The 13,778-nt window shown below is 38.0% G+C and overlaps 1 protein-coding gene across 1 annotated transcript in view; it reads right to left on the bottom strand.

Annotated features, from left to right (window-relative positions):
- The window catches only part of Ube4A (Ubiquitination factor E4A), a 109,675-nt gene that overhangs the window by 29,762 nt on the left and 66,135 nt on the right, over positions 1 to 13,778 (bottom strand). The window contains exons 5-7 of the mRNA XM_089086257.1: positions 13,347 to 13,363; positions 6,091 to 6,266; positions 3,311 to 3,456 (exon numbers count right to left, since the gene is read on the bottom strand). Of these exons, the coding sequence (XP_088942383.1) occupies positions 3,311 to 3,456; positions 6,091 to 6,266; positions 13,347 to 13,363 (339 nt within the window). The remainder of the gene's footprint in view (positions 1 to 3,310; positions 3,457 to 6,090; positions 6,267 to 13,346; positions 13,364 to 13,778) is intronic.

The following is a 13,778-nucleotide window of genomic DNA, read 5'->3' as shown; positions in this document are numbered from 1 at the left end:
CAAATAAACACCCTTAGCAGTTCCTGCAATATTGTAGTTAAGCTCTTTTGATAACATGAATACACTTTTGTTCTAATTCAAACGTAGCAGCAGAAGTAGTAGTAATGGCAGTAGCATCATAATTACGACCAGAGAAGCAGTAGTAGCAATCGTAAGTACTGGCAGTCACAAATAGTCAAAGACACAAGTAGTCATAGTCGCTGTGAGAAGTTGTCACTGAAAGAGTCGCAATTTTTCCCAAGTAGTCACAGTCGGAGCCAAAAGTAGTCGCAATCGCAGTAAAAACTAGTCCCAGTCGCAAGTAGTTGCAGGTACAAGTGGTTGCAAGCGTAGTCACAGGTAGCCACAGGTAGTCACAGTCACAATCGCACGTAGTCGCATTCGTAAGCAGTCACAGTCACAATTAGCCAGATGTAGCTATAGTCACAATCCCCGTCGCGAGTAGTCAATCGTAGTAGCAGTTAAAGGTAGTCACAAATAGTCAAAAGTAGTCACTGTTGCAAGTAGTCAAAAGTGGTCACAGTTTCAGTCGTAGTAGTGGCCCTGACAATTTCAATCTAATGACTTTAGCTGTTTACAAGATAATACACATACGCCCTTTCATAAACTGGAAGCAAATAGTTTTTATTATTATAGTTCTACATCCCATTCAATGTATCCTAGAAGTTTCACCTTAATACCCTTAGTCTTTTCAGACACACCCAGGAATAATCTTTCATCCCTTTCCCGATAATAAATGCTATATGTAAACAGTGGACAAGTCGCATAACGTATAACCCTTGTTCCATGAGCATTGGGGGTAATATCATCCCTGGCATAGTTATTGGACTTGTTCACTATTTTGAACAAAATGACAATCTCGAAATTTCAATCGGTGTTGACAAGGAAAGAAAGGGGGGGGGGGTGCCCTTCGATCAATTTTCAACATACCCCTTAACATGACCTGAAAGTTTCAACTAAGCAACCTCAGCTATTCCTGAGATTTTGCCGATACGCTCTTTTGACAACCTGCATGCACACAGTATGGTTTTTCTTTCAAAGTCTCCTTCAACATTTCCTGATAGTTTCACCTTGACATCGAAAGCCTTTTTGGAGACTTAGGATCAAACTTGCTGCCTTTCCCAATAACAAACCCTTTATATAAGCTAGAGTCCTGTCTCGGATTTACTTCATTGTAAGTTCAGCCGTAATGTATTCTTTTCTTCCAATGCAAGAAAAGTTTGAAATCTTCAAGATTATTTCGACAACAAGAAAAAATCACCCATCTTTACAAACGAAGCCATTAATTTTTTTTAAATAATCACTAATCTTAAAATCTGACAAAATTTGTATTCTCAAAGATATCACAAAATTTCCAGCGCCCTACTTAATAACACCGAAGGCGGCATGGGAGTCACAGAGTCAAAGCCTCTTATGATTGCTATCATTAATGTTATCATAGGCCCTGAATAAGAAAAAATAAAAAATACTAATACTCTTCAAAAAGATATTACATCCCTGACAAATTAATAAAATGCACTAATTTTCAGAATCAAGTAACAGAATATCTGACGCTAAGTGAATTTGCTACTGCTCAGTTTGACGAATCGACAGACATGACAAGCTTGGAAGGGTTCCCTAATTAAGAAAATATACTGCTCAACAAATGGTTACCAAGTTATGCAACTGGAAAAGGATTTTTTAAGTTTTTTTCTGATGCACTAAAACCCAAAAAATTGAACTAGAAAAAAATCAATCATTTTCACAGCAAGGTTTGGTGACCTAAAACACACTATGCCGGAAAATGTCTCTTGGTGTTGTGATTATTGAAGTAAGCCCAAGCACCATCATCATTAGATATCTGTCTCTTTTAGGCTGTCCATCACCAAATCTATTCAGATCAACGAGCCTCCTTCAGGCACCCAGTTACCTAGTGAGCCCTATCCCCCTAGCATATATTCCTTCTCACGAGGTAAAATTTGATTTGTACCAAAGCTGAGCCAATATACAGCCACTTCTAAATTACATAACGAAAGGCATGAACTTTCAAATATTTTTCTTTTCGTTAAGGTATTATACGAGCTACTAACCAGTAATTAACTTTACGAGCTACTGACGTTTTTGTGACTTAGTCAATTTGTACTAGAATTGAAGACGCATATACAATTTCAAATTGCACACACTGGAGATTTAAAAAATCCTAGAAGAAATTTTGCCATCTAGTTTATGAAACTGAACTGAACTGAATTAATTTATTTGCAAACTTCGTATTAACAAACATCACTTACAACAACCGTCAAGGGAAGGCAACAAAGCGCCAGGTAAAAGACGGCAGCTATTCCTTGACTCTCAATTGATTACTTAAGATTTATTTAAAAACTGACTTTTTACAACCGATTTATTAATGAATGATAATTGCCTCAAAATAAATTCCACAAACGAATTATACATCCGTACCTCCGAAAACAGCTAAAACTTAACAGTTTTGATAAGAAAAGCTATTAAAGAAAATATAGCGCTGCTGAGGTGATAAATGTGCACCAATAAGAGTGCTGGTGAACAGGCAGTGTTTTATTCATTTTCACCCACGGATTGACGACACTTCTCGACTACAAAGTCCTTTTGTCGGCCCTAGAGCAATTGAAATTCACACCCTGAGCTACGTACCACCTGGCAAAGATCAATCCGCTGTTCCACCACAAGACAAAGTCAGCATGTCGACAGCGGGAAATTTATCTTAGTTATTTTTTCCTTAGTTCACTGTTGTCTCTGGCTGACCAAAATGATAAACAAAGATCTTCCCCATGAGACTGGTAAAGTATTGAAAAATTGTTCAAATGATTTCTAACTTAATCAGTTATAATTTTAACAATTTCTGACCTTCCCTATTTCTAGCCATAAAGAAGTAATTTCACAAATATCCTAAAACGAAAGCTCCTTTCCCCTCTTTGTCTGAATAAACACCGCGTTTTATCTATCGATCCTTTTTGTAAAATACATTAAACAAGACAGTTCAGACTCGTGTATCAACGAAAGAAAAAATTTAAATGCGAGCATAGCTATTTCTTTTAGGGTAATCGCTTTTAGACAGTCACAAACTACCTACACAAACTTCATCTCTTTCTCAATCTTTAATCATTTCAAAAAACTTTTGCCTATTTTCTTCATTGTGGGAGACGTACCCAAATTTAGGACCACTACTTTAGCCTTTATAATTTACTACTGATAATACAACTGAATTTACTACTATAATAAACCTCTATAATTTACGACTATAAAAGTCAAGCTAAAATCACTAGACAATCATTTACAGGATTACAAAAATACTTACTTGAAAACATTCTTGTGATCTTCAAGGGACCAGATAAATTCCATGACAACGTACATAGGTCTTTTGTAGTTGAACTTCTGCTCAAAGGCCACACCTTCGCCTGTCATTTCAATACTAACAAAGCACTTCAACAATGCTTCAGCAAGCTAAAAAACAAAAACCTTTCTATTGACATATCAGCTCACTTTTAAGATAATTCTAAAAAAAGTAAAGAGAGAGAGAGAGAGAGAGAGAGAGAGAGAGAGAGAGGGGGAGGAGAGAAGGAGAAAAAATAGGAAGAAATGGAGGTATAATTTTAAAACATCAGACTAAGGAAAAAAATTTTCCTATCTTTATAAGGAAACGCATTTTACAAGATGTGTTATCTTGATGTTCATCTAAATTAAATCTAAGCTCAGTAAAATATGCCTTTTAATTCTATTTTTCTACGTCTCCTAAGCACAAATCAACGTCAGAATAAGTACAACATCAGAAGCACAAGCTGTATGAAATGAAACCATTGAAACTATAAAAATCACAGCTTTTACAAAGGACAAAAAAGGGTTAAATTGAGACAGATTAAACAGTTCGTGGTAACGAACTGTAAGTAAGGAGCGACATGGCTCTATAGTAACCGGAACTCCAAAAATCGAAATTTTGATACCAATAAATACATCAAAAGAATTCGATTTTTATACTGATTTCAAATAAATAAGTTTCATCAAGTTTAGTTTTACTCATCAAAAGATACGAGCCTGACAAAATTTGCCTTATTTTCGAAAAAAGGGGAAACACCCCCTAAAAGTGATATAATCTTAATGAAAATCACACCATCAGATTCGGCGTATCAGTGAACCCTGCTGTTGAGGTTTCAAGCTTCTATCTGCAAAAATGTGGAATTTTGTATTTTTTTGCCAGAAGAAAGATCACGGATGCGTGTTTGTTTGCTTTTTTTCCAGGGGTGATCGTATCGACCCAGTGGTCGTAGGGTATCGCGAGAGGGCTCATTCGAACGGATGTTAAATGTTCTAGTGCCCTATTTAAGTGACCAAAAAAATTGGAGGGCAACTAAGCCCCCTCCTACGCTCATTTTTTTCCAAAGTCACCTGATCATAATTTTAAGATTGCCATTTTGTTCAGCATAGTCGAAAAATCTAATAACAATGTCCTTAAAGATTACTTAATCCCCCAAAGTTCCCGGGGGAAAGGCTGCAAGTTATGAACTTTACCCATAGTTTAAATAAAGTATTGGTTATTGGGAAGTATATAGACGTTTTGAAGGGGCAGTTTTTCTGGTGAGGGGGGGGGGGGGTCGGGGGTTACGTGGGAGGATATTTCCATGGAGGAATTTGTCATGGGGGATGGGAAGTTTCCATGAAGGACACGCCGGATTACCCAGCATTATTTAAAAAACGATCATAAATTAAATAAAATAACAAGTTTTTTCAACTGAAAGTAAGGAGCAACGTTAAAACTTAAAACGCGCAGAAATTATTACGCATATGAGGGGGTTCGCCACCTCACCAGTACCTCGTTCTATACACTAGAGTTTTGTTTAGTACTTTCAAAAGAGCTATTTATTCTAATTAAACGGCTTTTGGGATTCAGGGGTCATTCTTAAAGAATTAAAACAAAATTCGAACTTTAGCGTCAAAACCGATGTATTGACGAGGGTGCAAACTCCCTCATATACGTAATAATTTCTGTGCGTTTTAAGTTTTAATGTTACTCCTTACTTTCAGTTGAAAAAAAAACAACTTGTTTTTTATTTAATAAGAAGCAAAGAATACAACATCAAATATCGACATGAATGCAGGATTAAGGATCTTTCGACATCTCTCCATCTAAACCATGGGAATGTATGTACCTATTTCGATTTACTGTAAGCAGAGCCATTCCAGGGTTTAATAGCACCTGGAGAAAAATTAACTACAGCACCCCCCCCCCCCCTCAGCTCATATATAAGCAAAAAAGCCGAATCAAAGTGAAGATTTTATCAAAGTGGCTAATTCTCCAGCCACGACGCCCGCCCCCAAGCCAATACACACGGGGCAACTGCACTGGTCACCCCCCCCCCCGGGCGCGGCGCTGACTGTAATTCGTCTTTAACATATTTTATTTTTCTCTGAGATAACTAGGATCAAAGAGTATATGAGAATCACGAGGCAAGATTACTTCTGTAGACTATAAAAATAACTGAAATAAACAGAAAAAGCCTAATGGAGGCCTGGGGAGGGGGAGAAAGACGACTTATATTTTTTTTGGGGGGGGGGATTTTTTCTAATCATCATAATAAAATGTGTATTATATTTATTTTTCTTTGCTTGCCTGTTATCCGACAAGCTTAATGCTAGCTATGATTATATGAAATAATTGTTAATGCATTGGATGTTGTGACTTCAGAGAATGAAACGAAACTACTAAACAGGTTTCTTACAAGAAAAATTGTCAATAAACAATGGAAGTTATAAAGGCTTAAGCCAGGTTTGCCTCTAACTCAGATTATCAGTCTTGGCTTTTTCTTCAATCGAACCTAGCCATTGCTTGATGGCAACTTGATTTTAATTCAAAAACCAACGTATAGGCTATAATAAGCCTCAGTCTGAAAGAAACCGTGCTGAAAACGCAGCGGTTTAAAAAGCATTTTCTCGTGATTATGACCATAGCTTTCCTTGGACACTTCGTACACTTATTATTCAACTTAGCCAAACGTAACTTATTAAGAAATGATTTGTTTATGAAATTCTTCTAAGATTCTAATCTAAACTCAGACACTTTCATAAACATAGAAAAAAACTCACCAGCTTCCGTCTTTTGTATTGTTTAAAGAGTTTTTCTCTATAGAAACGAACAGAACTTCTATCTTCATCTTGAGGCAGTATGTTTTCACAAAGTTCAGCCAGTTTTGCCCTCAGATGGGGATTCTTCATCCTTTCCTTTGATCCCATAAACACCAAAATGAAATCAAAAATGTACCCTGAAACAACACTATATGTAGCTATCGTTTTCCTTGTATGTTCAAACAGTTCGTGGTAACGAACTGTAAGTAAGGAGCGACCCGGCTCAATGGTAACCGAAACTCTAAAAAACGGGATTTTGATACCAATAGATACATCAAAAGAATCAGATTTTAATTCTGATTTCAAATATATACGTTTCATTAAGTTTAATCTTACCCATCAAAAGTTACGTGCCTGAGAAAATTTGGCTGATTTTCGAAAAAAGGGGAAAGACCTCCTAAAAATTAGAGATCCTTAAAGAAAATCACATCATGATATTCAGCGTATCAGAGACCCCTACTGTAGAGGTTTCAAACTCCTATCTACAAAAATGTGGAATTTTCCATTTTTTGCCAGAAGAAATATCACGGATGCGTTTTTTTTCGTTTGTTTGTTTTTTTGTTTTTTTTTTGTTTTTTTTTTTTACCCATGGGTTATCGTATCGACCCAGTGGTCCTACAATATCGTTGGAGGGCTCATTGGAAAGGAAATTAAAATTTATAGTTTCCATTTTAATTGACCAAAAAAATGGAGGGCAACTAGGCCCCCTCCCACGCTCATTTTTTTCCCAAAGTCACCCGATCAAAATTTTGAGATTGCCATTTTGTTCAGCATGGTCGAAAATATGATAAAAATGTCTTTTAGGATGACTTGATCCCCCAAAGTCCCCAGGGGGAGGGCTTAAAGTTATGAACTTTACTCAATGTTAACATTTAGTTTTGGTTTTTGTGAATTATACATCCTTTTTCAGAGGATTTTTTGTCTGGTAGTGGGGGGAAGGCGAGGGTCGGGGGCTATATGGAAGGATCTTTCCATGAAGGAAGTTTTCACGGGGGAAGGGACATTGTTATGAAGGGGGCGCCGGATTTCCCAGCATTATTAAAGAAAAAGATCAGGAATTAAATAAAAAAAAACAAGTTTTTCAACTGATCAACTGATTGTGATTCAGAGGTCATTTTTAAAGAATTGTAAAAAAAAATTCGAACTATAGCTTAAAGAGCAGGGTATTGACTAGGGGGCGAACCCCCTAATATACGTGTTAAAAATTTATGAATATAGAAGTTCGTTACGTAAGTTAATTCTAAGTTACGTATATTTATTACTAATAAAAACGTTCGTAAATAAAATTAAACAAGTTTCGAGAAAGCCATTTAACCAAATATAATATGCAAATTTTGTTTTAATTATTCATGTACGGTGAGCCAAAATCAAAACCTGCATTAATTCAAAAACGTTCAAAAATTAAATAAAAAAAACAAGTTTTTTTAACTGAAAGTAAGGAACGACGTTAAAACTTAAAACGAACAGAAATTATTCCGTATATGAAGGGGCTGTCCCCTCCTCAACGCCTCGCTCTTTACGCTAAAGTTTGACTTTCTCACAACTCTATTTTTTTTAACAATAAAAAAACTTTTGCGTAAAGAGCGAGGCGTTGAGGAGGGGACAGCCCCCTTCATATACGGAATAATTTCTGTTCGTTTTAAGTTTTAACGTCGTTCCTTACTTTCAGTTAAAAAAACTTGTTTTTTTTATTTAATCATCCTACAAGAATGGCTAAATTTTATAAATATGGCAGACATGCAATCAATGCTTCAATCCTGATTTTTCATTTTGTAGATTTTAAAACCATGCTGTTGGTTTTCTAGCTTTCAGGTCAGCAAAACATTGACCATCATGTCTGGTTTTACAACCTCGAAAATTTTTTAACAAGGATAGTATTTTCAAAATAAGAGTTTCTTTTTATGTAAATATTATAAAACTTGCATTTTAGGGGTTTGAATTGGAGGATTCTTACATAAAATGGATAAGATTAGTAGTAATCAAGGTTCCATTTCTGAGCCTTGTATACGCCTTTTCAAAGAGATTCAGAGCTCCCTCACATGGCCGTCTGGATTTGCTCGGAGGTATAGCAATTTCAATGTTATTCTACAGGGGATTACACCTTTTCAAAGAGATTCAGAGCTCCTTCACATTCCGGGCCAACCAGATATGTTTCTAGGCCAACCGGACCGGTTTCTGGTGGGTATAGTCTGGTTTGGTAGGTACAATCTGGTTAGGTGGGTATAATCTGGTTTGGTTCAAGTTTTTCTGACGAATTTTTTGCGAAAAGGTATTTGCGTAAAGGTATTGCGTTGGTTAAGAAAGCGTAACGGGTAATTAAAGTATGAGGAATGGGATGCTATAATTAGAATGGTTTTAAGTTGAAAATTGTGACGTAAAAATAACTCTACGTGTTCTGTATAAAACGCAAGTGGTGCTTGAACAGTGTTGTCAATTTAAAATATTTAACGTTATGCTATACGAAGAAGTTGATACTAAGAGGGATGTAGATGGCAAGAAAACTGTGTTTATCTCTTTGGGATGTTTATGTCTCTTTGAGCTGTTTGTGTTAATTTGGGCTGTGTGTGTCTCTTTGGGCTGTGTGTCTCTTTGGGGTGTTTGTGTCTTTTTGATCTGTTTATGTTTCTTTGGGATGTTTGAGTCTTTTTGGTGTGTGTTTGTGTCTTTGGGGTGTTTGTGTCTGTTTGGGGTGTTTGTGTCTCTTTGGGCTGTTTGTGTTTCTTTGGGCTGTTTGTGTCATTTTGATCTGCGTGTCTTTCTTTTGGATGTTTTTGTCTCTTAGGGACCGTGTGTGTCTCTTTGGGCTGTTTGTGTCATTTTGATCTGTGTGTCTTTCTTTTGGATGTTTGTGTCTGTTAGGGACCGTGTGTGTCTCTTTGGGCTATGTGTGTCTCTTTGGGGCGTTTGAATTTTTTTGTCTGTATGTGTCTGTATGGGCGTGTTTTTTCTATTTGGGCTGTGTGGTTGTCTATTTTTGCGTTTTGTGTCTATTAGGGCTGTGTGTGTCTCTTTATCCTGTGTGTATGTCTCTATGGGCTGTGTGTGTCTCTTTAGGCTGTGCGTCTCTTTGGGCAGTTTGAATCTTTTTGGTCTGTGTGTGTCTCCTTTGGCTTGTTGTGTTGTTTTGGGCTTTGTGTGTCTCTGTTGGATATGTGCGTCTCTTTGGGCCGTGTGGATCTCTTTGAGCTGTATGTGTCTCTTGGGCTGTTTGAGTCATTTTGGTCTGTGTGTGTTTCTTTTGGCTGTTTGTGTCTCTTAGAGGCCATGTGTGTCTCTTTGGGCAATGTGTGTCTCTTTGGGGATGTTTGAATCTTTTTGGTATGTATGTGTCTGTATGGGCGTTTTTGTCTAGGTTGGCGTTGTTTTTTTATAGTTTTGGTGTTTTAGTATATTAGGACAGTTTTTATGTATATTTATAATGTTGTTTTCTAGGTTGTCGTTGTTTTTATATTTATGCTGAATATATCTTTTTGCAGTTTGAATCTTTATGGTATGTGTGTGACTCTTTTGACTGTTTGTGTCTTTTTGGTGTTTGTGTCTCTCTGTTGGATGAGTGCATCTCTTTGGGCCATGTACGTCTCTTTGAGCTGTATGTGTCTCTTTGGGCTATGGTTGTCTCTTTGTGATGTGTGTCTCTTTAGGCTGTGTGTGTCTCGTTGGACTGTGTGTCTTTTTGGGGTGTCTGAGTCTTTTTGGTCTGTATGTGTCTCTTTGGGCTGTTTGAGTCTTTTAGGTCGGTGTTTGTCTTTTTGGGTTGTGTGTCTCTTTGGGCTGTCTGTGTCTCTTTGAGGTGTTTGTGTCTATTGAGGCTGTGTGTGCCCATTTAGGCTGTGTGTCTCTGTTGGCTGTTTGAGTCTGTTTGTTCTGTTTGTGTGACTCTTTTGGCTGTTTGAGTATTTTTGGTCTGTTTTTGTGTCTGTGGGCTGTTTGTGTCTCTTTGGGCTGTTTGTGTTTCTTTGGGCTTTGTGTGTCTCTTAGGGCTGTGTGTCTCGTTGGTCTGTTTGAGTCTTTTTGATCTGTTTGTGTCTCTTTGGGCTTTTTGTGTCTTTTTGGGATGTGTGTGTCTCCTTGGGTTGCTTGTGTCTCTTTGGGATGTTTGTGTTTCTTTGAGCTATATTTGTCTCTTTGGGCTGTTTGAGTCATTTTGTTCTGTGAGTCTTTCTTTTGGCTGTCTGTGTCTCTTTTGAACTGTGTGTGTCTCTTTTGGCTATATGTGTATCTTTGGGGCGTTTTAATCTTTTGGTCAGTATGTGTCTGTATGGGCGTTTTTTGTCTCTTTGGGCGTTGTGTATTTCTAATTGGGCTTTTTTTGTCTCTTCGGGCTGTGTGTGTCTCTTTAGCCTGTGTGGTCTGTGTGTGCGTCTCTTTTAGCTGTTTGTGTCGTTTTGGGCTTTGTGTCTCTCTGTTGGATGTGTGCATCTCTTTGGGCCGTGTACGTCTCTTTGAGCTGTATGTGTCTCTTTGAGCTGTGGGTGTCTCTTTGTGATGTGTCTCTTTAGGCTGCGTGTGTCTCGTTGGACTGTGTGTCTTTTTGGGGTGTCTGAGTCTTTTTGGTCTGTATGTGTCTCTTTGGGCTGTTTGACTCTTTTAGGTCTGTGGGCAGTTTGAGTCTTTTTGGTCTATTTGTGTGTCTCTTTGGGCGCATAGGGCGCCGAATTTTCGATTCAGTTGCTGGGTCTTCTTTTTTTAAGCGACAAGCAGCAAGCTTGTCGCCCAACCTTGCTAAAAAAAAAATCAAAGAAAATTGAGAAAAAAAGAAAAGCAAAACATGTTTGCATAAATAATAATAAAAAAAATCTAATGAAACACATAAACAAGAAGGTCATATTGAAACTACTACTACTAGCAACTCACCACAGCACCAAGCTGCCTGAGGCCAACACAGCTACGCATGCTTCTCCTCCTTCCCAATCTATTCAAAGCCTCCCTTTTTACAGCCTCCCCCGAAGTTCCTATTTTCTTTAGATCTTTCTTTATGACGTCCTCCCACCCCAAACGAAGACGACCTGCTTCCCATTTGGCCCTAGACGGTTGATCGATAAGAACTATCTTTGGTAATCTGTCATCCTTCATGCACACAACGTGCCCTAGCCCCCTCAATCTTTCTTTCATTATAGCCCTAGAGAGCGGTATTGAACCCCATTTTTCGTACAGCCTATTGTTTGAAATACGGTCAGTCAGCCGGGTACCCAGAGCAATCCTTAAGCAATTTCTCTGGAAAACATTTAGCAAACCTTCATCCGCTTTTCGGAGCGCCCATGCTTCAGAGCCCTATTTGACTACTGTCATCACTGTAGCTTCTAATATTCTAATCTTGGTTTGCAGATTTATCTTCCTATTCTTCCAAACTTTTTTTAACTGTAAAAAAAAAAACACCCTGAGCCTTGGCTATTCTACTTTCAACATCTTCACTGCTCCCACCATCATTACTAATAATACTACCAAGGTAACTGAAGATGCCCACCTGATCAATCTTTTCATTACCCAACGTCACCTTTACATCTTCACTTATTCCTAGCCTTAGTCTTCTTAACATTAATTTTTAACCCTATTCTTGCTCCTTGAACTTGCCAAACCTCTAAGAGCTTATTCATTTTTCTCATATTTTCATCTAGGATGCATAAATCATTAGCATAGTCTAAGCCCAGGAGAGTTTTCCTCCCCATTTGATTCCGTGGTCTCCCATTGCCTTTCCTGTGCTCCTTAAAACAAAGTCCATCAAAATAATCCATACAAAGGGGGATAGAACACAGCCTTGCTTAACTCCTGATTTAATACGAAACCAGCTGCTAACCTCATTTCCTACCTTAACCAAAGCAGTGTTATTCTCGTACATAGCACTAATCACTTTAATGTATTTGTCTTGCATACCATACAAGGGTTAAACCTTTACTAAAGCTCTCCTATCAACAGAATCGAACGCTTGCTCGTAATCTATAAAACTGAGGACCAAAGGTGTTTGACAACTCAGACGCTTCTCAATTATTAAACTAAGAGTGAAAATTTGGGTCGACACATCCTCTACCTTTTCTATAACCGCACTGTTATTCTCTTAAAACTTTGTCTAAGGCATCTCTCAGTCTAAAAAGTATCATATTACTAAGTAATTTGCTACATACAGAGACCAGACTAATGCCTCGATAATTACCACACTCACTTTTATCACCTTTCTCATAAAGTGGCTTAATTAAGGTTTTCCTAAAATCGTTAGGTGCTTCCCCTTTTTCAAAAATCATATTCATAATCATCAATAACTTATTTCTAACCTCAGAGCCTCCATATTTAGAAACCCATTTACCACCTTATCAGCACCTGGAGCCTTATTATTTTTTTATCCTTTTAGTTTGTCGCTAATTCTCCCTCACAAAACAAATCTTCCTTCAGATCCAAGGTACATCCAATTTTCAGGTTCTTTAAACCATTGAAATTATGTTGGCCTCAGGAAAAGCAAGGATCCCGGATACCAGTGCAGGACGGGAATCACATATCTTCTCAACTCTACACCGAAGTGCTTAAGCCGGCTTAGAACTGGACAGCAAGAAGCCCCTGGGACCTCCATGAATGGAGGCTTTGTGCAATCCTGGGCCCATCTTGGTAACAACATGGCTTTCAGCACTTGGCGATGCTCTTCTATCAACAAGAGTCAAAATCCTACACAGACAATCCCAAGCCTATTACCTCCGACTCATTATATATTCATACCTTCAAAAATTATGCTACTACGAGGAAGGCAGCCCATAGTAGATAAATTAGCCAGAAAGAGGTTTTTAAGCCCGAAAATGCCCGTCAAAACGGACCAAGCCCAGAAGAACTATCCATTAATCGGAATCCCGTGCGAATGCTGTGTCGCTTACTAGGCTATAATTTCCTCGAGGAAATTTTGAAGACTGAGAGGTTTCTCTAAATTTGGCTCAAGAGAGAATAGAGTTGACCGCAAGGTCCCCAGTCTTGTAGGTACCCCAAAAGGGTCAAGGCAGCCCTTTGCAGATGCCGTTGTCCAGTTTCTCTTATGGACCCCCAGGGACAAGGTACCCCCCTTGGTCCGTACCTCCTATGGAGGTACCCTACATATCTGTAGGGCTTTCCCCTGTCGCCACCCGGGGGCACACTGAGTGGCCTGGGGAAGGCCAGGAGCATATGTTAAGACAATAAAGTCAAAACAATAAAATGAAAGCAAATTTCCATAATGATGATAGAAATTATGGTACTTAGGCTACATGTTATAGCAACCACACTAAAGAAGTGAAGTTAGTCATAGTGAAATATAGCAAAATATGATGAAAATATAACACTTAAGCAACAAAATCATGGACACTACAAAAGATAACTATGGAAAGCAGGCTGCCTAGAATGCATTATATTGAATACTTAACCTAATTATCTCTAAAGATTAAATACTTAATTAAAATATATTGAAATATATACCATTATCTCACTCAGGCTTAGTTGATTATCTCCAAGTGGACACATAAAACTGGTTTCAATACAGATCAAGAACAAAGTATGGTCACTATGGAGATGAAAGAAGTCAAGGATTTTATTTATTTGGGATGTAAGTTTACAGTTCAGGGAGGTGGAGTGATCAGGTGCAAATAGCGAGTTGGATGGGTCAGAAGGCTTCATGGGCGTTATTGAAGAGTCCACTTAGG

The sequence above is a fragment of the Artemia sp. Qi Xiang Cuo genome, chromosome 3 (assembly GCF_049724085.1).
Source record: "Artemia sp. Qi Xiang Cuo chromosome 3, ASM4972408v1, whole genome shotgun sequence".
NCBI lineage: Eukaryota > Metazoa > Arthropoda > Branchiopoda > Anostraca > Artemiidae > Artemia > Artemia sp. Qi Xiang Cuo.
The sequence above is the reverse complement of the archived record's forward strand: the minus strand, read 5'-3'. Positions and strand labels throughout refer to the sequence as shown.